The sequence below is a fragment of the Ornithorhynchus anatinus genome, chromosome 20, assembly GCF_004115215.2.
Source record: "Ornithorhynchus anatinus isolate Pmale09 chromosome 20, mOrnAna1.pri.v4, whole genome shotgun sequence".
In the NCBI taxonomy this organism is placed as follows: domain Eukaryota; kingdom Metazoa; phylum Chordata; class Mammalia; order Monotremata; family Ornithorhynchidae; genus Ornithorhynchus; species Ornithorhynchus anatinus.
The window spans coordinates 2,469,655-2,488,913 of NC_041747.1; the positions used below are offsets into that span (position 1 = coordinate 2,469,655).

At 55.0% G+C, this 19,259-nt stretch overlaps 2 protein-coding genes across 2 annotated transcripts; both read right to left on the bottom strand.

Annotated features, from left to right (window-relative positions):
* Positions 1 to 1,830: 1,830 nt before the first annotated feature.
* On the bottom strand, positions 1,831 to 8,415 carry CDX2 (caudal type homeobox 2). The gene is made up of 3 exons (XM_029048528.2): positions 7,998 to 8,415; positions 4,232 to 4,377; positions 1,831 to 2,687 (listed from the first exon to the last, which is right to left on the bottom strand). The coding sequence occupies exons 1-3, from the start codon at positions 8,413 to 8,415 to the stop codon at positions 2,487 to 2,489; spliced, it is 765 nt and encodes a 254-aa protein (XP_028904361.1). The 3' UTR covers positions 1,831 to 2,486.
* A 4,758-nt stretch (positions 8,416 to 13,173) lies between these two features.
* URAD (ureidoimidazoline (2-oxo-4-hydroxy-4-carboxy-5-) decarboxylase) lies at positions 13,174 to 19,005 on the bottom strand. Its single transcript, XM_001519525.5, has 2 exons — positions 18,656 to 19,005; positions 13,174 to 13,640 (listed from the first exon to the last, which is right to left on the bottom strand). Exons 1-2 carry the CDS (start codon positions 18,828 to 18,830, stop codon positions 13,297 to 13,299), a joined length of 519 nt encoding a protein of 172 aa, XP_001519575.2. The 5' UTR covers positions 18,831 to 19,005; the 3' UTR covers positions 13,174 to 13,296.
* Positions 19,006 to 19,259: the final 254 nt, after the last annotated feature.

The window sequence follows — 19,259 nt, forward strand, 5'->3', positions numbered from 1 at the left end:
TTTTGCAGGGCCAGGGCGGGCGACTTCGCTCTGGACCTGCAGCCAGCTCGGGGCGGTGCGGGTGGGGGATTGGAGAAGGGGGCAGAAGGCGGATTGCAGGAAGGGGAAGAACTTGTAATCGTTTGCAGCGGGACAATGCCGACTTTTGAACCTCTAACCATTAAGCAAACAGACCTTGCGCTCTTGCTCCACTGCCCAAACAGGGTTTATTGACAGACGTTTCGCAGCAACGCATAGCAACGGAGGCGGCGGCCCGTCCCGGGACTCTGGTGTGTGTGTGTGTTGGGGGGGTGGGGGGGATCGGCGGCCTCGGGGGTCCGGAGAGGAGACCATCAGGGGGTCCTGAGTAACTCTCGCCATCCTGTCCCCGCCCCCGGCCTGCGCTCCCGCTATCCCTCATCATGTCCTTATTAATAATATAATAAAATGATGATTACGATGATGATGTTTGTTAAGCCCTTACAGTGTGCCAAGCACTGTTCTAAGCGCTGGGGGAGATACAAGGTAATCAGGTTATCCCACGTGGGGGTCACTGTCTTAATCCCCATTTTCCAGATGAGGTAACTGAAACACAGAGAAATGAAGTGGCTTGCCTAAGGTCACACAGCTGACAAGTGGTGGAGGCAGGATTAGAACCCCTGTCCTTTGACTCCCTAGCCCGGGCTCTTTCCACTGAGCCACACTCCTCGTCCTCCCACCCCCCACCCCCCAGACCCTCAGGTTGCTGGGCACTTTCTCCCCCAGCCGCACCTCGGTTGGTAAGAGCACCTAGCCCAGCCCGGGAGTCCTTCCAATCGGGGCGGGACCCTGCTCCAGTTAGACCTTACCCTCGCCCGGGGCAGGGCCGGAGGGGCGAGGCCAAGGCAGGGCCGCACCTTCTTCCCAACGGAGCAGTGTTGCCTAGTGGAGAGAGCAAGGGCCTGAAAGTCAGAAGGACCTGGGTTCTAATGCCAGCTCTGCCACTTTGTCTGTGGTGTGACCTTGGACAAGGCACTCTGCTTCTCTGTGCCTCAGTTACCTCATCTGTAAAATGGAGATTAAGACTGGGAGCCTCATGTGGGACATAGATTGTGTCCAAACTGATTAGCTTGTATGGTGCTTGGCATACAGTAAGTGCTTAACAAATGCCACACACACACAAAGGCAAAAGCCTGGCTCACGCCTCCACTCCGGCCTCAGTTGCCTCTTCCGTCCCCAGCCTTGATCCCTGACTCAGTTTCCTCCTCTGTCCGCAGTTCTGGAGGCTACCTGGAGTTGACTGAGGGGTTGCCCCAGTCCGGTCCAGTACCCAAGTCCGGCCAGCTTGTTGCTGTAAGCTGGCAGAGCTAAAGTTGTGGCTGGGCCCAAGGGGATCTCCTGTGGCCAAGGACCATACTTATTGAGCCTTTATTGTGCAATAATAGTATGCTAAGCCCTTGGGTAGATAGATATGAGATAAACAAATGGGGCACAGATCCTACCCCCACCCATGGGGCTCACCGTCTACAAGAGAGGTATCTTACCCCCATCTGACAGGAAGAAACTGAGATCCAGAGAGGTGGAGTAACTTGCCCTAGGTCACCCCAGGCCAGAGCTGATGCTGGATGGTCCATCTCCTTGGCTCCCAGCATCCATAGGTACCTTCTACCGCGAGCCAGTTGTGAGGAGGGGTGAACAACCACCTCCCCCTCCCCAGATTTTTCCAGCGCTGGATCCTGGCTGAAATACTCACATTTTTACATCAAAGAGTCAAGTACAGAAAAGACACGGAATCTGAGTTCTAGTGAGAATCTTCATCTCACTCAATTTCTTTTTTAAGAAAATATTTAAATGTCAAGTTCCCCCCTCCCATGGTTCTCCCCATTCCCAGTCTCCGGAGCCCACCGTCAAAGGGGCCTCGGTGGTTCCAGGAACCAGCCCCTCACCCCATGCCCGTCGGGCATCGGTGAGTCCCGCCACACCTCGGCCGCGCTCCGGCGCACTTGGCACCTATAGTCATTCCCCTGAGAAGTCAGAGTCACGGCCTCCTCCAGCCAACCAAGCACCATCCCTTCCCTCCCCGTGAGTATTCCCTGGACTGGCACTCCCAACCCGGTCCAGTTGCCCCCAGCCTAGCTGCAGTTGCCAATCCAGCCATAGATGAGTTGGCACTGGAGATGGGGAGGTCTTGGTGATAGGGACAGTCCTGAATTGGGGGGCCTGCCCCCACCAGGGCTGAGGCAGAACCAGCTTAGGACAGAGGGGGTTAGGAGGTGTGTGTGTGTTTGCAGGATGGGGGTGTTGCAGGTGGATCCATGTGCTGAAGGCCACAGGTTAGCTCCGGACCCTCTCTGGTCACTCTGGGGTGCGGGCCCTCCTGGGGGTCAGCCTCCCTATGCTCCCCCACCTCACATGTCCTCAGTCTCTCTCCCCAGAAAAAGAGGGTGGGGAACCTTTTTGGTTCTCCCTTACTCCCGGCTGGGGCTCCCCCAGTGCATGTGGTTGCTGCCACGGTGACTTGGGGGGGGTCACTGGGTGACTGAGGGGCCCAGCACTCCGAGTGGTCCAGGCCCCGAGCCTTGCAGGGAGGACACTGGGCTCAGGGGCTCTGGGATGCTGGACATGGCACCCGGCTGTGACTGTGCTTGTGGTTGCTGTTGCTGCTGCTGTAACTTCTTCTTGTTCATCTTCCTCTCCTTGGCCCGGCGGTTCTGAAACCAGATTTTAACCTGGGAACGGAGAGAAGAGGTAGATAGGTGGGTCAGGAGGAGGAGGAGAGATCTGGAATCAGGCCATGCTGAGAAGCAGCAACGTCTAGTGGAAAGAGTACAGGCTTAGGAGTCAGAAGGCCGTGGGTTCCAATCCCGGATCCGCCACTTGTCTGCTGTGTGGCCTAGGGCAAGTCATTTCACTTCTCTGGGCCTAATCTGTAAAATGGGGATTAAGACTGGGAGCCCAGTGTGGGACAGGAACTGTATCTAACATGATTTGCTTGTTTTCCCCACCAGCACTTAGTACCGTACCTGGCACGTTGTTATAAGTGTGGCTGGAGTCAAGTTCCCCAGGTCAATTTTCCTCTCCCCGCTAAGGGGTGTATCCCCCATATCCTGCAGAGATTCTCTCTCAGGCTGAGCTTTCAGTGCCAGGGGATTATCCCAATCCTCCCTGACTCCTTCTAAAATCAGTTCCAAACTACTCAATTAAGATTTCTTTCCTCCCCAACTCCCACCCTCTCCTGCAAGGGGCTAATCACCCTTCAGGAAGCACAGAAGGCCAGTTGGAGAGGGAAGGGACAAGACTGGAAGTCAGGGCTACTGGTCGACAACTCGGCTCCTCAAGTCCAGGCCCACGTGGCTCCCCACAAAGGGCCTGAAAACCTCACAAGTCAGCTCCAAACAGTCAAGTCAGGACTGAAGTCTGTTTCTCTGTACCCACACCCTCTCTCCTTCTCAGCTCAACTTCAGTCTCGGGCGAAAACAGTCAAGAGAAAGGACAGAAGGCAGGTGGAAGTTGGAAAATCAGAGAAAGGAGAGAGGGGGAGCTTTAGAGATGCCCCCTCATCTACTGTAGTGAGGCCTAATGGAAAGAATTCAGGTCTGGGAATCAGAGGGCCTGGGTTCGAGCCCCAGCTCCACCAATGGTAGCTCTGTGAATTTAAGTCGTTAAGTTTCCTCAATTGTAAAATAGGAAGCCAATGCCTGTTCTCCCTCCCCCTTAGACTGCGAGCCCCATGTGGGACAGGGACTATGTCCGAACTGCTTATGTTGCGTCTAAATTTGGCACATAGTAAGTGCTTAATAAATACCACAGTAATTACTGAGGACAGGGAATGCGTGTACCAACTCTATTACATTTTACTGTCTAGTGAGCCTAGTGAGCACTCAATTTTTTTTATGGTATTTGTTTAGCGCTTACCCTGTGCCAGGCAGTGTACTAAGCACTCGGGTAAATACAAGCTAATCAGGTTGGACACAGTCCATGTTCCACATGAGGCTCACAATATCAATCCCCATTTTACAATGAAGTAACTGAAGCATAGAGAAGTGAAGTGACTTGTCTAAGGTCACACAATAGACAAGCGGCAGCGCAGGGATTAGAAATTAGGTTCTTCTGATTCCCAGGGCTGTGCTCTTTCCACTAGACCACACTGCTACTGACTGGCACATAGTAAGTGCTTAATAAATACCATTATTATTATTGATTGGGGAAGAGTAGAGCAGACCAGGGGGCTGTCCAAGGAGTCAGGGAGGGGAGGAACGGAATCGATTCTCACCTGCCTTTCGGAGAGGCCCAGCAGAACCGCCAGTTCGGCCTTTCTGCGGATAGTGATATAGCGACTGAAGTGAAACTCCTTCTCCAGCTCCAGCCGCTGGCGGTCCGTGTACACAACTCTGTATTTGTCTTTAGTCCGGGTTTTAACTGCAGGAGATAGAGGGGCGGGGCAAGTCAGGAGGGGACCCCCCCGGCGTGGCAACATCCCTCCAGGCTAATGACAAACTTCCTTAATGCCCCGGTCACTTCCCGGGGTGGGGACATTGATTCAATCGCATCTATTGAGCGTTTATTGTGTACAGAGCACTGTACTAAGCGCTTGGAAAGTACGGTTCAGCAATAGAGAGGGACAATCCCTGCCGGTCTCCCTTGATCGGGGTTTAAACCCATTTCAGGGAGGGGATCTGCGCGCCCCGGGCCCCCCTCCCAGCCACATCCTCCAAGCCTTCCCAGTTTAGCTCCCCGGACCCCCACTCCAATTTCCCTCCCTCGATCTCTTTCCCCAGTTCACTTCCCCCGATCTCCTCCTCAGTTCCCCTCTCCCATCCCCTCCCCATCTCCCCCACCCCGACCCCTTCCCCCAGAGGAGCCTTCCCTTATGGTTTAGCTCACCGCAAAATCCAAGAAATTTACAAAGGGCAAAATAATCCGAATGATTCCGCCCCCGGCCTACCTCGCCTCCCTCTTCGGCCCGTCCCAGGGGTTAAACCGAATTCAGGGCGGGGGGTCTGCGAACCCCGGACCCACCTCCCAGACACCTCTTCCCCCCACCAGCAGCCTCCGATCCCACCAGAGGAAGGGGTTGGGACGCGACCGGTCCCTTCGCTAAAGGCGGAGGAGGGTGGGGAGAATCTCAGCGGCCTGAATAATCCCAATTTTGATTTGGGCGTCGGGGTTATGCATTCATTCAATCGTAGTTATTGAGAGTTTACTGTGTGCAGAGCACTGTACTAAGCGCTTGGAAAGTACAATTCAGCAAAAAAGACCCTAAGACCGGCGACTAATAGTGGGAAGTGGGGACAGGAGGCGGGGAACGGGGGGCTTTTAGGGGACTGAGGGCGAAGACGAGGAGTCCTGGGCGAGCTGTGGTCTAAAGGGCTCGGGTAGCCCCCTCCACACCCCAGGTTGCCCCAAGAGCTGGCCCCAGGTGAGGCGGGGCCGTTCAGGGGTCCGAGCAGGGGGTCTCGGCGAAGATTGTCCGCTGGGAAAGGACCGCAGGGCCAGGACCCCCGGTCCAAAACCCCACCCACCCACAGCGGCCTTCCCACCTCTCCCCCGGCCCTCATCTTATCCCAGGAAAGCTCTTTTAATTATGCCGTTGGACTCGTCCCCCGAACAGATGGCGGCCGGGGCCTTTGATAGAGAAGCAGCGTGGCTTAGTGGCAAGAGCCCGGGCTGGGAATCAGAAGGTCCTGGGTTCTAGTCCAGACTCCGCCACTTGTCTGCTGTGTGACTTTGAGCAAGTCACTTAACTTCTCTGGGCCTCCATTACCTCATCTGTAAAATGGGGATTAAAAGTGCGAGCCCCACGTGGGACAACCTGATTACCCTGTATCTACCAGAGTTTAGAAGAGTGCTTGGCACATAGTACGAATTTAACAAATACCATTATTACTATTATTAATCCAGGCAGCCGGGCGCCGCCATCCCAGGCCTATCCCAGCCTGTCCCGGGCACGGTGGAGCGCGGTTCCCACGGGACTCCTCGGCGGGGAAAACGGGTGAGACCCTTGCACCCGCATCCCTGGCACTCCGGGGAGGGCTGGGAAGGTGGACATGAAAGGGACCCTGGCCATCCCCCTCCCCAGGGGCTCGGCACGGGCGTCACAGACTCTCCCCCCTCTCCTTCCCTCGGGACACCTGCCCCTAAAAAAATCCCAGCCCCGTGGGCTCTCCAGGATGGCAGAGACCAATTCTGACCCTCTGCGCCATCCCCTAGGCTGGCAGAGAGACCAGTCCCGGCTCTGTGCGCCCCTCAGCCTGGCAGAGAGGCCAGTTCTGACCCTATGCACCCTTCTCACTCTCCCCCGGGCTGGAGAGAGACCAGCCCCGACTCTGTGCGCCCCCAAACCGGCAGAGAGACCAGTTCTGACCCTATACTCCCCCCAGCCTGGCAAAGAGACCACTTCTGACCCTTGTTCTGACTCTGTGCGCCCCCCCGGAAAGCAGAGAGACTAAACCCGTCATTGTGCTCGCCCCTAGGCTGGCAGAGAGACCAGCCCCGGCTCTGTGCGCCCTCCAGGCTGGCAGAGAGACCAGTTCTGACCCTGTGCCACCCGCAGCCTGGCAGAGAGACCAGTTCTGAAACCTAGTTCTGACTCTGTGCATCCCCCAGGCTGGCAGAGAGACCAAACCCGGCTCTGTGCGCCCCCCAGGCAAGCAGAGAGACCCGTTCTGACTCTGTGCACCCCCCAGGCTGGCAGAGAGACCAAACCCGGCTCTGTGCACCCCCAGGCTAGCAAAGAGACCAGCCCCTTCTCTCTGTGCCCCTCGGACTGGCAAGGAACTGTCCGGGCTAGTTCCGACGAGGGCCAGACAGGATAGTTCTGACCCTGGGAGCCCCCCAGGTTGGCAGAGAGACCAGCCCCGACTCGATGCCATCCGCCCCCTCCCACCGCGGTCCCCGGCCCCCTGATTGCGGAAAGGGCAGGGTGGGAGTTGCGGGGGCGCTGGGAGATGCCAAAGTCCCCGTCGGCAGCCCCCTCATCAAGGGGTGAAGCCCGCCGAACCCCAGACCGCCGGCTCCGGGGGACGGAGCGGTCATCGCAGCAGCCACCCAGGGGCCCCCCCGGGGACCAGCCGTCCAGGAGCAGGCGAGTTCCTACCCCCTCCCGCCCCCCGGCCGCCCGAGCCCCCCTGCATTGCTTCACGCCATCGGTTGCCGAATTGTCCATTCCAAGCGCTTAGTACAGTGCTCTGCACAGAGTAAGCGCTCAATAAATACTATTGAATGAATGAATGAAAAGGCGGGACCGGGGGGCTGGGGGCTGGATTCTCTACCCTGCCGAGCTCTCCAGTCCACTTGGAGACCCCCACCCCCTCTGCATCCTCCAACCCCACTCAGCGAACCCCACCCACTCCGCGTCCCCCACCCCCTCTGCCTCCTCCAATCTCCCTCAGAGACCCCAACCCCCTCTGCATTTTCCAACGTCTCTTTGCGACCCCCACCCCCTCTGCATCCTCCAACCCCACTCTGCGACCTCCAGTCCCACTCAGCGACCCCCTACCTCTTCTGCATCCTTCAATCCCGCTCAGCAACCCCCACCCCCTTTGCATCCTCCGACCTCCCTCAGCGACTCCCACCCCCCCTGCATCCTCCAACCCCTCTCTGCGACCTCCGACTCCATTCAGCTACCCCCACCCCCTTTGCATCCTCCACCCCCACTCTGCGACCTCCGACTCCACTCAGGGACCCCCACCCCCTCCGCCCTCCCCACCCCCTCTGCATCCTCCAACCCCACTCAGCGCCCCCCACCCCCTCTACATCCTCCAACTCCTCTCAGCGACCCCCATCCCCTCTGCATCCTCCAACCCCTCTCTGCGACCTCCAACTCCATTCAGCGACCCCCACCCCCTTTGCATCCTCCAGCCCCTCTCCGCGACCCCCATCCACTCCGCCCTCCCCACCTCCTCTGCATCCTCCACCCCCACTCCTCTCCTCATTCCACCCTGGGTGTCCCCCCCCCCCCCCCGAGCCCCTCATCCCCCTAGGCCCCTCCCCAGCCCCCTCCTCCCCCTGAGCGCCCCCCACCCCCGCCCGTTGCTGACCGGGGCCGCCCGTGGGGGGCTGCGGAGGTTTCCTGGTCCAGTCTCCCAGGCCTGGCGGGGGTCCTCCCGCGGGGGTGGGCTGCCGGTCCTGGGCGGGGGGCGCGGCGGGCAGCGGGGCCAGCAGCGCGGGGGGCGCGGGCGGGGGCGCGGGATAGTCTGCGGGGCCTCCAAAAGCCGCGTAGCCCGTCCAGTCTTCGCGGAGGGCCGCCCCGAAGGGCCCGGGCCAGGAGGGGCCGGGGGCCGGGACGCCGCCGTCCAGTACGGCCGCGCCCGCCGCCGCCCTGTGATAGCCGCCGTAGTCCGGGTAGTGCGGGGGTCCCCCCGCCAAGCCCGGCGGCGCCAGGCCCAGCCCCGGGGCGGCCCGCACCGGCCCGGGGTAGACGCTCATGTCCTGGTCCAGCAAGTAGCTCACGTACATGCCGCCCGCCGCCCGCACCTGCACCCGCAACCGCGCACCATGCTGCCCGACGCCCACCGCCAAGGGCGGGGGCCGGACCGGCACCGGGGGCGGGGAGGGGGCGGGGGAGAGGTTGGTGGAGCCTGGACTGGACGCCTTTCTCCTCCTCCTCTTTGGGTTTCTCTCTTTCGGGGTGGGGTTCCCACTTCTTCCTCCTCCCCCCTTCTCCTCTTCTTCCTTCTGCGCCTCCCACTTCTCCTCCCTCTCCTCTTCCTCCTCCTCTTGGGTTTCTCTCCTTCAGGGTGGGGTTCCCACTTCTTCCTCCTCTTTCTCCTCCTCCCCTCTTCTCCCCTTCTTCCTTCTGCGCCTCCTACTTCTCCTCCTCCTCTTGGGTTTCTCTCCTTCAGGGTGGGGTTCCCACTTCTCCCTCCTCCTCCTCCTCCTCCTCCTCCCTTCTCCTCTTCTTCCTTCTGCTCCTCCTACTTCTCCTCCCTCTCCGGGTTTCTCTCCTTCAAGATGGGGTTCCCACTTCTCTCCCTCCTTCTCCTCCCTACTCCTCTTTCCTTCTGTTCCGCCTACTTCTCCTTCTCCTCCGTCTCCTCCCTTTTCCTCTCTTTCCTTCTGTTCCTCCTACCTCTCCCTCTCCTCCTCCTCCTCCTTTTTGGGTTTCTCTCCTTCGGGGTGGAGTTCCCACTTCCTCCTCCTCCTCCTCCCTTTTCCTCTTTTTCCTTCTGCTCCCCCTACTTCTCCCTTTCCTCCTCCTCTTTGGGTTTCTGTCCTTCGGGGTGGGGATTCCACTTTTTCCTCCTCTTCCTTTCCCTCCCTTCTCCTCTTTTTCCTTCTGCTCTTCCTACTTCTTCCTCTCCTCCTCCTCCTCCTGCTCTTTGGGTTTCTATCCTTCGGGGTGGGGTTCCCACTTCTTTCTCTTCCTCCTCCCTTCTCATCTTCCTCCTCCCTTCTCCTCTTCTGCCCTCTGCTCCTACTTCTCCTCCCTCTCCTTCTCCTCCTCCCATCTCTTCTTCCTTCTGCTCCTACTTCTCCTCACTTTCCTCTTCCTCCTCTTTGGATTTCTCTCCTTCAGGGTGGGGTTCCCACTTCTTCCTCTTCCCTTTTCCTCTTTTTCCTTCTGCTCCTCCTACTTTTCCTCCTCCTCTTCTTCCTCGCTGGGCTGTCTCTCCGGAGAAATTTCAGCCACTAGGAATCTGAGCCTTTGGGCGCACGTTTCTTCCATGATTAGCTCTTGTTTACAAAACTCTGTTAGTAACCACGCAGACACCAAAGACGGGAGACCTCCAGGCCCCGGGGCCCGGGTAACTGTCCTCCCTAAATCAGATTTGCATTTAAAAAGATAAGGAGGGAGCGAGGGAAGGGGCACGGTCTTGATCACAGCTAAATATTCAAACCTTTTATTGTTTAAGAGCTTCCTCCTTCCAACCCCGGTGCACTTTAACCTCCAATCACAGGTTCAAAGAATCGAGTCCAGAGACTTGCAAAAGACGAAGAAAAAGGGCGGTATCTCCCTGGGGTTGGGGCTGAGGGAATGGAGGTCCCCGCGAGCGGGGGGATGAAGCAGCGTGGTTTAGTGGAAAGGGCCCGGATTTGAGAGTCAGAGGTCGTGGGTTCTAATCCAGGCTCCGCACCTTGTCAGTTGTGTCACTCTGAGCAAATCACTTCACTTCTCTGTGCCTCAGTTACCTCATCTGTAAATGGGGATGAAGCCTGTGAGCCCCACGTGGGAAAGCCTAATAACCTCGTACCTACCCCAGCGCCTAGAACAGTGCTTGACACATAGAAAGCGCTTAACAAATTTATTATTAACTGCCGTCGAGTCGGAGCGACTCCATGGATATACTTTCTCCAGAACGTCCCGTCCTCTGCCATAATCTGCAACCTTTCTAACGGTTCTTCCGTTATCGTTGTTATGGTCTCTATCCATCTAAATGTCGGTCTGCCTCTTCCACGTTTTCCCTACACTTTTCCTAGCATTAGTGTCTTCTCCAGAGAATGAATCCTCCTGATTATGTGTCCAAAATAGGCTAATCTAAGTCGAGTCATTTGGCTTTCCAAATTTGGTTTAACAAATAGCGTTATGATTATTATTACTATTTTGAAGCCAGGGTGGTGGAGCCCGGCTGTGATTTCGTTTCCGGGGGCAGTGAAAGTGTCAGAAGGCGTTCAGTTTAAGGTTCCAAAAATCATCAAGAAGGGAAATGGGCCGTCAGCTGTTGCCCCAAGAAAGCTGGAGGAGTTTAAAACGTGCCAGAGGCAGGGAGACCCCTTCTTAAGGAGCAAAGCCCGGTGTGGGCAGGGTTTGTCTCTATTGCTGAATTGTACTTTCCAAGCGCTTAGTGCGGTGCTCTGCACAGAGTAAGCGCTCAATAAATAGGACGGAATGAATGAAAAACCTTCCCCAGACGGGCCTGAGGCGAGCAAGACGGGATGGAGCAGGGCCGGGCGAGCAGGGCAGGGAGAGGAGCGGTGGATCAGACGCGTTCTGCCCGAGATATGCAGAAGATGTGAACAAGACAACCCGAAAACTGATTGCAACAAGACGGCGCCGGGTGGGGAGGGAGGGGGTTCCCGTTAGGGCGGGAAGATCATGAGTTCGAATCCCGGATGTGACACTTCTCTGCTGTGTGACCTGGGGAAAATCACAACTTCTCTGTGCCTCAGTTACCTCATCTGTAAAATGGGGATTGAGACTTGAGCCCCACATGGGACAGGGACGGTCTACATCAGTTTGCTTGGATCCACCCCAGCACTTAGTACAGTGTCCAGCACATAGTAAGCGCTTAGCAAATACCACCACCGATGTCATTATTATCCGCCCCCGCGCCAAGGAACAGAATTCTCTTCGGTTTGCTGATTTGCTCATCCTCTTCTTCCTCCGATGGTTCACGCCTGTGGGCCGAGCACAGGCACAGTCGGATCTTATATTCCTTCCATGTATTATTAGAAAAAGATGCTTTTCAACCGCAGCTTTCTACCTGGAGCGAGCAACGCGGTAAGCAAAAAGTTAAGATAAAACGTTTCGCGCTTTCACCTCCGTTATCTCTATCTCTGTTTCCCCTGCCAGTCTAGCGACTTTATTCTTCTCTCCTCCCCGACCACAAATTGTAAATATGTTTATGTCTGCCTCCCTTTTTGGAGGGTTCGCGTCGTGTGGACAGAGAGCGTGTCTTGTGCACACTGCGTAGAACTCAGTGGACTCTCGATATATTCTATTATCACTGCTGTTATTCTCTGACAGGCTTTGAGACAGCGCTTTGAGAATTAGGCTAAAGTCCTGTTTACCAAAAAAAAAAAGAAAAGAAAAAGGTGGGGCGGGGGGCGCTAGGGCTCTTGACTCGAACAGCTCATTTTCTCCCCACTTGGTATCAATCTGCATGATGCGCTTAGGCGCGCTTTTTTTTATTAAGAAAAATGGCATTTGTTAAGCGCTTACTATGTGCCAGGCACTGTACTTAGCACTGGGGTAGATGCAAGCTATGGACACAGTCCGTGTCCCACGTGGGGCTCCCGGTCTTAATCTGCATTTTACAGATAAGTAAACCGAGACCCAGAGAAGTTAAGTGACTTGCCCAAGGTCACACAGCAGACAAGTGGAGGAGCCATCCCGGTTCCTTCTGACGCCCAGGCCCGTACTTTATCCAATGGGCCGCGGTCCACCAGGATGTTCAGGGAAGCCGAGGGATGCCGTTTCCATGGCAACCAAGGTCCCATGTGGGACATAGGCCCTGTACAACCTGATCAGGCTGTCCCATGTGGGGCTCACAGTCTCAACCCCCATTTTGTAGATGAGGGAACTGAGGCCCAGGGAAGTGAAATGACTTGCCCAGGGTCACATAGTAGTCAAGTGGTGGAACTGGGATTAGAATCCATGACCTTCTGACTCCCAGGTCCATGATCTATCCATTACGCCATGCTGCTAGACTACAGGAGCTGGTAGATACGTTCCCTGCCCGCAACGGCTCCATTGCTCTTCCTCAGTTTCCCAGCCAAGCTTCATCAATCGATCAGTCAATTGATCAAAAAAGCAATGGTATTGAGGGCAGAGCCCTGTCCTAAGATCTTGGGAGGGGACACTCGAAGCAACACACAGGATCCCGCTTTCAAGGATTTTACAGTTCAGATTTTTACAGAGTGGAATCGGGAGGGAGATGGGGACATAAAACGGACAGCAGCACTAGCATACCAGGATGAAATAGCAGAATAAATAATTGAATAAACGATCGCATACATGTAGGCAAACACAGAGGTATTGGGTGACAGCTGTGGGAAAGCTGCGGGATGCTTATTATTTATTATTATTCCTTGTACCTAGTGCATTCTCTCAAGCGCTTCGAACAGTGCTCTGCACATAGTAAGCGCTCGATAAATATCACTGATTGATTGATTGGGGCGACAACTGGAGGAGACCTGAGGGCGGAGCTGGGGAAAAGTTGGGAAGAGTTTGGGAAAAACTGGGAGGGGGGGAGAGCTGGGAGAAAACTGGGGGAGGGCTGGGAAAGAGTTTGGGGAAAGTCGAGGTAAAGTTTGGGGAGAGAGTTTGGGGGAGAGCTGGGTTTGGGGGGAGGGTGCTGAAGTGGATAATAATAATGATAATTATGGTATTCCTTAAGCGCTTACCACGTACCAAGCACTGTTCTAAGAGCTGGGGTAGATAGAAGGTCATCAGGTTGTCCCACGCGGGGCTCACAGTCACAATCCCCATTTTCCAGATGAGGTAATCGAGGCCCAGAGAAGTTAGGTGACCTGCCCACGGTCACACAGTAGAAAAGTGATGGAGGCTTGATTAGAACCCACGACCTCTGACTCCCAAGCCCGGGTTCTTGCCACTAGGCCCTGCTGCTCCCGGCTGGTCAGGACTTCGTGCCGGTTGGGGAAGGACGGGTCAAGCCCTCACAGCTTGGCGGGGTCGGCGAAGATATCCTCGAGGCGGAGGCGACAAATCTTCTTCACCTCGTCCAGGGCGGTGGCCAGCTCCTGGGTGGGCGACTGGCGAGCTCGGCGGGCGAGCTCCCGCAGCACGGTGGCCTTATCGCTGAGCCGCGCGGCCATGACGAAGGGGAAGCCGAAACGTGCTCTGTACTGAGCGTTGAGCTCGGCCAGTCGACGCCTCTCCTCGGGCTGCAGGGCCGTCAGGCCCGCCTGACCCTGCTCCTTCTGCGACTCTTGGGTCAGCGTCCCCCTCTGCAGCTCCGGGCCGGCCAGGTCCGGGTGGCAGCGCAGGATCCCCTCCTGTCCTGCAAGGAAGAGACCACCCCCCCCCCCATCCCACCCCCCTGACCGTCAGTCGCCTAGTAGTTCGTCTCCCGGCTCTGCCACTCGTCAGCTGTGTGACCGGGGGCAAGTCACTTCACTTCTCTGGGCCTCAGTTCCCTCATCTGGGATTAACTGTGAGCCTCGGTTACTCAGTAACTGTGAGAACAGTGCACATAGTAAGCGCTTAAATACCAACATTAGTAGTAGTAAGTATTTAACAGATGCCATGATTTTGAGAGGCAGCGTGGCTTAGTGGCAAGAGCACGGACTTACTTGGGAGTCAGAGGATGTGGGTTCTAATCTCGGTTCCGCCACTTGCCTGCTGTGAGACCTTGGGCGACTCACTTTACTTCTCAGTGCCTCAGTTCCCTCATCTGTAAAATGGGGATGAAGACTGTGAGCCTCACGAGGGACAACCCGATTACCCTGTATCGCCTCCAGCGCTTAGAACAGTGCTCTGCACATACCAACATTATTAGTACAGTGGTTGGACACGTAGAAGGGGCCCAGTCAGCGCTCTATTACTAAACTGTGGCATTTTGTTAAGCGCTTACTATGTACCAGGCACTGTACTAAGCGCTGCGATAGATACAAGGTCATCAGGTTGTCTCACGAGGGCCTCACGGTCTTCATCCCCCTTTTCCAGATGAGGCAACTGAGGCACAGAGAAGTAAAGTGAGTCGCCCAAGGTCACACAGCAGACAAGTGGCGGGAACGAGATTAGAACCCACATCCTCTGACTCCCGTGCTCTTGCCACTAAGCCACGCTGCCTCTCAAAATTATGGCATTTGTTAAACGCTTACTACTTCTACTACTAATAATATTGGTATTTGTTAAGCGCTTACTATGTGCCGAGCACTGTTCTAAGCGCTGGGGCTCACAGTCTTCATCCCCCTTTTGCAGATGAGGGAACTGAAGCACAGAGAAGTGAAGTGACTTGCCCACAGTCCCACAACTGACAAGTGGCCGAGGCGGGATTCGAACCCATGACCTCTGACTCCCAAGCCCGGGCTCTTTCCACTGAGCCACACTGCTTCTACTATGTGCCAAGCACTGTTCTAAGCACCGAGGTAGATACAAGGTAATCAGGTTGTCCGCCATGGGGCTCACAGTCCTAACCCCCAGATGAGGTAACTGAGGCCCAGAGAAGTTAAGCGGCTTGCCCGCGGTCACACAGCAGATAAGTGGTGGAGTGGGGATTAGAACCCACGCCTTCCGACTCCCAAGCCCGGGCTCTTTCCACTAAGCCATGGTGCCTCTCTAGGAATGTAGAACTTCTCTAGGACGTTCTTGGACTTTAACTTCCAAGCAGCTTTGGGGCCATGCCAGGTGGAATGACTCAGTCTCGCAGCGTTTTTCGCAACACCTGAGCCCTGGAGGGACCGGGCCTACATCGACAACCAACCCTGGTCTTGGGGCGCCACTTGCCGGCTGACTCGAGCAGCGGCTTCCTTTCCCTGTTCTCTCTATTTTTCTTAAGGTATTTATTAAACGCTTACTATGTGCCAATATATGTACTAACGGCTGGGGTAGGTGGCCGAATTGTAATAATAATAATGTTGGTATTTGTTAAGCGCTTACTATGTGCAGAGCACAGGGGAATCGGGTTGTCCCACGTGGGGCTCACAGTCTTAATCCCCATTTTACAGATGAGGTAAGTGAGGCACAGAGAAGTGAAGTGACTTGCCCACAGTCACACAGCTAAGTGGCAGAGCCGGGATTCGAACCCATGGCTTCGGACTCCAAACCCCGTGCTCTTTCCACGGAGCCATGCCGCTTCTATGTACTGTAATCGTAATTGTACTGCCTAAGCGTTTAGCACAGTGCTCGGCACACAGTAAGCGCTCAATAAATACGATTGAATGCAAATTAATAATAATAATGTTGGTACTTGTTAAGCGCTTACTATGTGCCGAGCACTGTTCGAAGCGCTGGGGTAGACACTGGTTGTCCCACGTGGGGCTCACAGTCTTAATCCTCATTTTACAGATGAGGTAACTGAGGCACCGAGAAGTTAAGTGACTTGCCCAAAGTCACACAGCTGACAAGTGGCCGAGCCGGGATTCGAACCCGTGACCTCTGACTCCAAAGCCCGTGCTCTTTCCACTGAGCCACGCTGCTTCTCTAATCAGTTAATTAGCTTCTCTAATCTAAATTAATCAGGTTGGACGCAAACCATGACCCACATGGGGCTCACAGTTTTAACTTCCATTTTACAGAAGAGGTAAAGAGGTACAGAGAAGGTAAGTGACTTGCCCAGAGTCACGCAGCAGACAAGTAAGTCCGTGCTCTATCCACAAGGCCACACTGCTCTTCTATTTTATTTTCCTTCCCTACCAAGGGTCTGGCAAAGTCGGAGGAGGGAGGAGTTTACAAAAAACATATAGGCACAACCCACTCTCTATACCAAGTAACAAGAGAGTAGAGACAGATAATAACAATAAGAATGATAATACCAATAATAGTATTTATTAAGCGCTTACTATGTTCCAGACTCTGCACTAAGTGCTGGGGCAGACACAAGTTAATCAGGTTGGACACAGTCCATGTCCCACGTGGGGCTCATCGTTTTAATCCCCATTTTGCAGATGAGGAAACTGAGGCTCACAGAAGTTAAGTGACTTGCCCAAGGACACTCCGCAGACAAGTGGCAGAGCGGGGATCAGAACCCAGGTCCTCTGACTCCCAGACCCGTGCTCTTTCTACTAGCCCACGCTGTTTCTCCCAAAGAAAAGTCTGCAATTTAATGAATAATAGAATTTTCCTACATTTTACATGTTTAGTATAATTATTATTTTATAATGATCAACATACATATTATTTATTATTACCGGGCAAGCCATTTAGCTTCCCGGTACCTCAATTTTCTCAGCTGTAAAATGGGGGATCAATACCTGTTCACCCTTCTATTTAGACTGTGAGCCCCGTGTGGCATAGTGACTGTATCTAGCCTGATTAAATCGTACCTACCCCATCTTAGAACAGTGCTTAACACATAACAAAGCTCTTAACAAATACTATATATAAAATATATGGATATATATAATGTTCTCTCTCTCTCTAGGACTGGGATCTAAGTGTCTTGGCTCCTTCTTAGTGATGCACCATGATAAAGCCCTCAGTACCCCCAAGGGCAGGAATTTGGAAAGGCGCAAGATTGGTTAGAGTTTAGGGATGATTAGAGTTCAGCTTTTGTCAATGGTTTAGACGAAGGGGATGAATTTGGGTTATTCCACCGTCCAGGACAGACAATGCACACGACTTAAAGCTCTCCCAACCCCCAGGGCAACTGGTGAGGACTGGGAAGGGCAGAACCGGGATTTCGGGGTTGGGCCAATGGAGAAGTGGCTCATCCAGCCCCACCTGAACCAATTTAAGGAGAATTAGAGGCCACGCGTGTTTCTAGGATGGGCCCTTTCTTCACGTCTCCTTCACTAGAAACATCTGAGTTTACCTCTTTCCCAGAACGTTCATGCTGAGGCAGCACAGCCTAGTGGATAGAGAAGGGGCCTGGGAGTCAGAAGGACCTGGGTTCTAATCCTGATCTGCCCCTCGTCTGCTGTGTGAACATGGGCAAGTTGCTTCACTGTGCCTCAGTGACCTCATCTGTGAAATGAGGATTAAGACTGGGAACCCCACGTGGGATAGGGGCTGTGATCAAGGTGATTAGCTTGTATCTGCCTTGGCTTTTGGTACAGTGCCTGGACAATAATAAATGCTTAACAGATACAAATAAACCCCCCCCCCCCCAACAGTTTCAGAACTATTGGGAAATGTTGACTTTGGTCATTCCTGGAGCAGAGTACTGCTTCCCCCTCCCTTCTGCATCTCTCCCCTCTTGACGTGGGCCACAAGGAGAGGAGCCAGGTGTCCTGGGCCTGGCACAAGCCCAGCAAAGCTTCCTCCTCTGTTCCTCAGTTTCCCGAGCGAAGAGTCTCTGGACTCGGGGGCAGTGGAGGTGATTGGGCTGGGATGTCTGGGGCTTTGGGTTTCTAGGATGCCGAAGCAGCTCTTCCCACCCTGGACTTTAGTAGAAGAAATCTGTCACCACCTCCAGTTACCTGCTCCTTTCTCTTGTCAGCTCCTTGAGGGCAGGGAACCAAGCCCTCTCCTAAGGTTTAGTACAGTGCTTTGCATCCAGGGCCTCGATTAAAAAATCATCGACTGATTGGCCGTGGCTCTGTCTGGCTCTAGTCCCTACCTCCTTCCTCTGACTGTCTTTTCTAAGGCATAGCTTTGGCATGGGTGCCACCTCCAGTGGCACAGCCTCCTCCTCCTCTTCGAGGGATCAATCATAGTAGTATGTACTGAGCGCCTACAAAGCGCAAAGCATGACCTTACACTGTGAAGTCAGCAAGACAAGCTGTTTTCTCTCTAAAGGAGATAGGCAGCACACAGTCTGTCTGTCTCTCTGTCTCTCCCTCCACCCTCTCTCTCTCAGTCTCTCAGTTCCTCTCAGCCCAGCTCAAATCACCCTTTCCTGCAAGGCCCTGCGTGGGTCGGGGATAGAGTCTGTTCTTGTGGCTACCCCAGTGTTTAGCGTACAGTAAGCACTCAGCAAATGCCATCACTGTCAAAGACAGTGACAGCCCCCCCCGGGGTCGTGTCATGGAGTCATGGGCACGGCCCTGGGAGTCACAAGGTCATGAGTTCTAATGGCGACTCGGCCCCTTGTCTGCTGGGTGACCTTGGGCAAGCCGCTTAACTTCTCTGTGCCTCACTTACCTCATCTGGAAAATGGGGATTAAGACTGTGAGCCCCACGTGGGACAACCTGACTACCTTGTATCTACACCAGCGCTTAAAACAGTGTTTGGCACATAAGTGAGGGCTTTACAAATACCATTATTATTATTCATAACAGCAATTGAGTCTGTAGCCTGCAACAGACTCAAGGGTCGAGCTGGTACCCAAGGGGAGATTTGCTGCCTTACAACCCGTTTGGATCCGTGATTTATTAAAGGCCGGGGTTCAGGTAGGAAGGCCCAGCGCTTACCTGAGCGGGGCAGGGAGTCGATAAAGTCGCCCAGGGACCTCTGGAAATCTGCGGGGCTGGAGAAGGGGCGCTGCCCCCAGACGGCGGCCGCCACGAGGGGACACCTCTCCACCACGTTCCCGAAAACCTCGATGAACTCCCCGAAATCCATGGCATTGACGGCTTGCATGTCCATGGCACTGGCCACTTGCGTGTCCACGGCGTTGGCCACTTGCTCGTCCAAGGTGCTGGCCGTTTGTGTGTCCAAGGCACTGGCCACTTGAGTATCCAAGGCACCGACCACTTGTCTGTCCAAGATACCGGCCACTCGACTATCCAAGGCACTGGCCACTTGCGTGACCACGGCGTCGGTTTTGGGCACAAACAACTGGGCGGGCCCTCGTCCTCCCGGGGTGAAGGTGACTCAGGGAGCTTATGCAATGGGCAAACTCGAGGTTGGGACACGTCGCCGGGGGGCCGGGCTGAGGCCGTCCCAAAATGCTGACCAGTCCGTGTTTTTTTGGGGGGGGGGCGAAGGGCAGGTCAACCTCTTTTGCGACGCTATCTGCCTTTTGAGAAGCAGTGGGGCTTAGTGGCGGGAGCCCGGGCTTGGAAGTCGGAATAA

Bases quoted from the DNA above. Each gene is read 5' to 3' on its own strand.
- CDX2 (XM_029048528.2), bottom strand. From the start codon at position 8,415: ATGTACGTGAGCTACTTGCTGGACCAGGACATGAGCGTCTACCCCGGG. The intron at 4,378-7,997 runs GTCAGCAACGGG...TATCTCCTGCAG, and splicing joins GCCCCCCACGGGCGGCCCCG to TTAAAACCCGGACTAAAGAC. The intron at 2,688-4,231 runs GTGAGAATCGAT...CTCCGTTCCCAG, and splicing joins TGGGCCTCTCCGAAAGGCAG to GTTAAAATCTGGTTTCAGAA.
- URAD (XM_001519525.5), bottom strand. From the start codon at position 18,830: ATGGACATGCAAGCCGTCAATGCCATGGATTTCGGGGAGTTCATCGAG. The intron at 13,641-18,655 runs GTAAGCGCTGGG...TCTTCCTTGCAG, and splicing joins CGACTCCCTGCCCCGCTCAG to GACAGGAGGGGATCCTGCGC.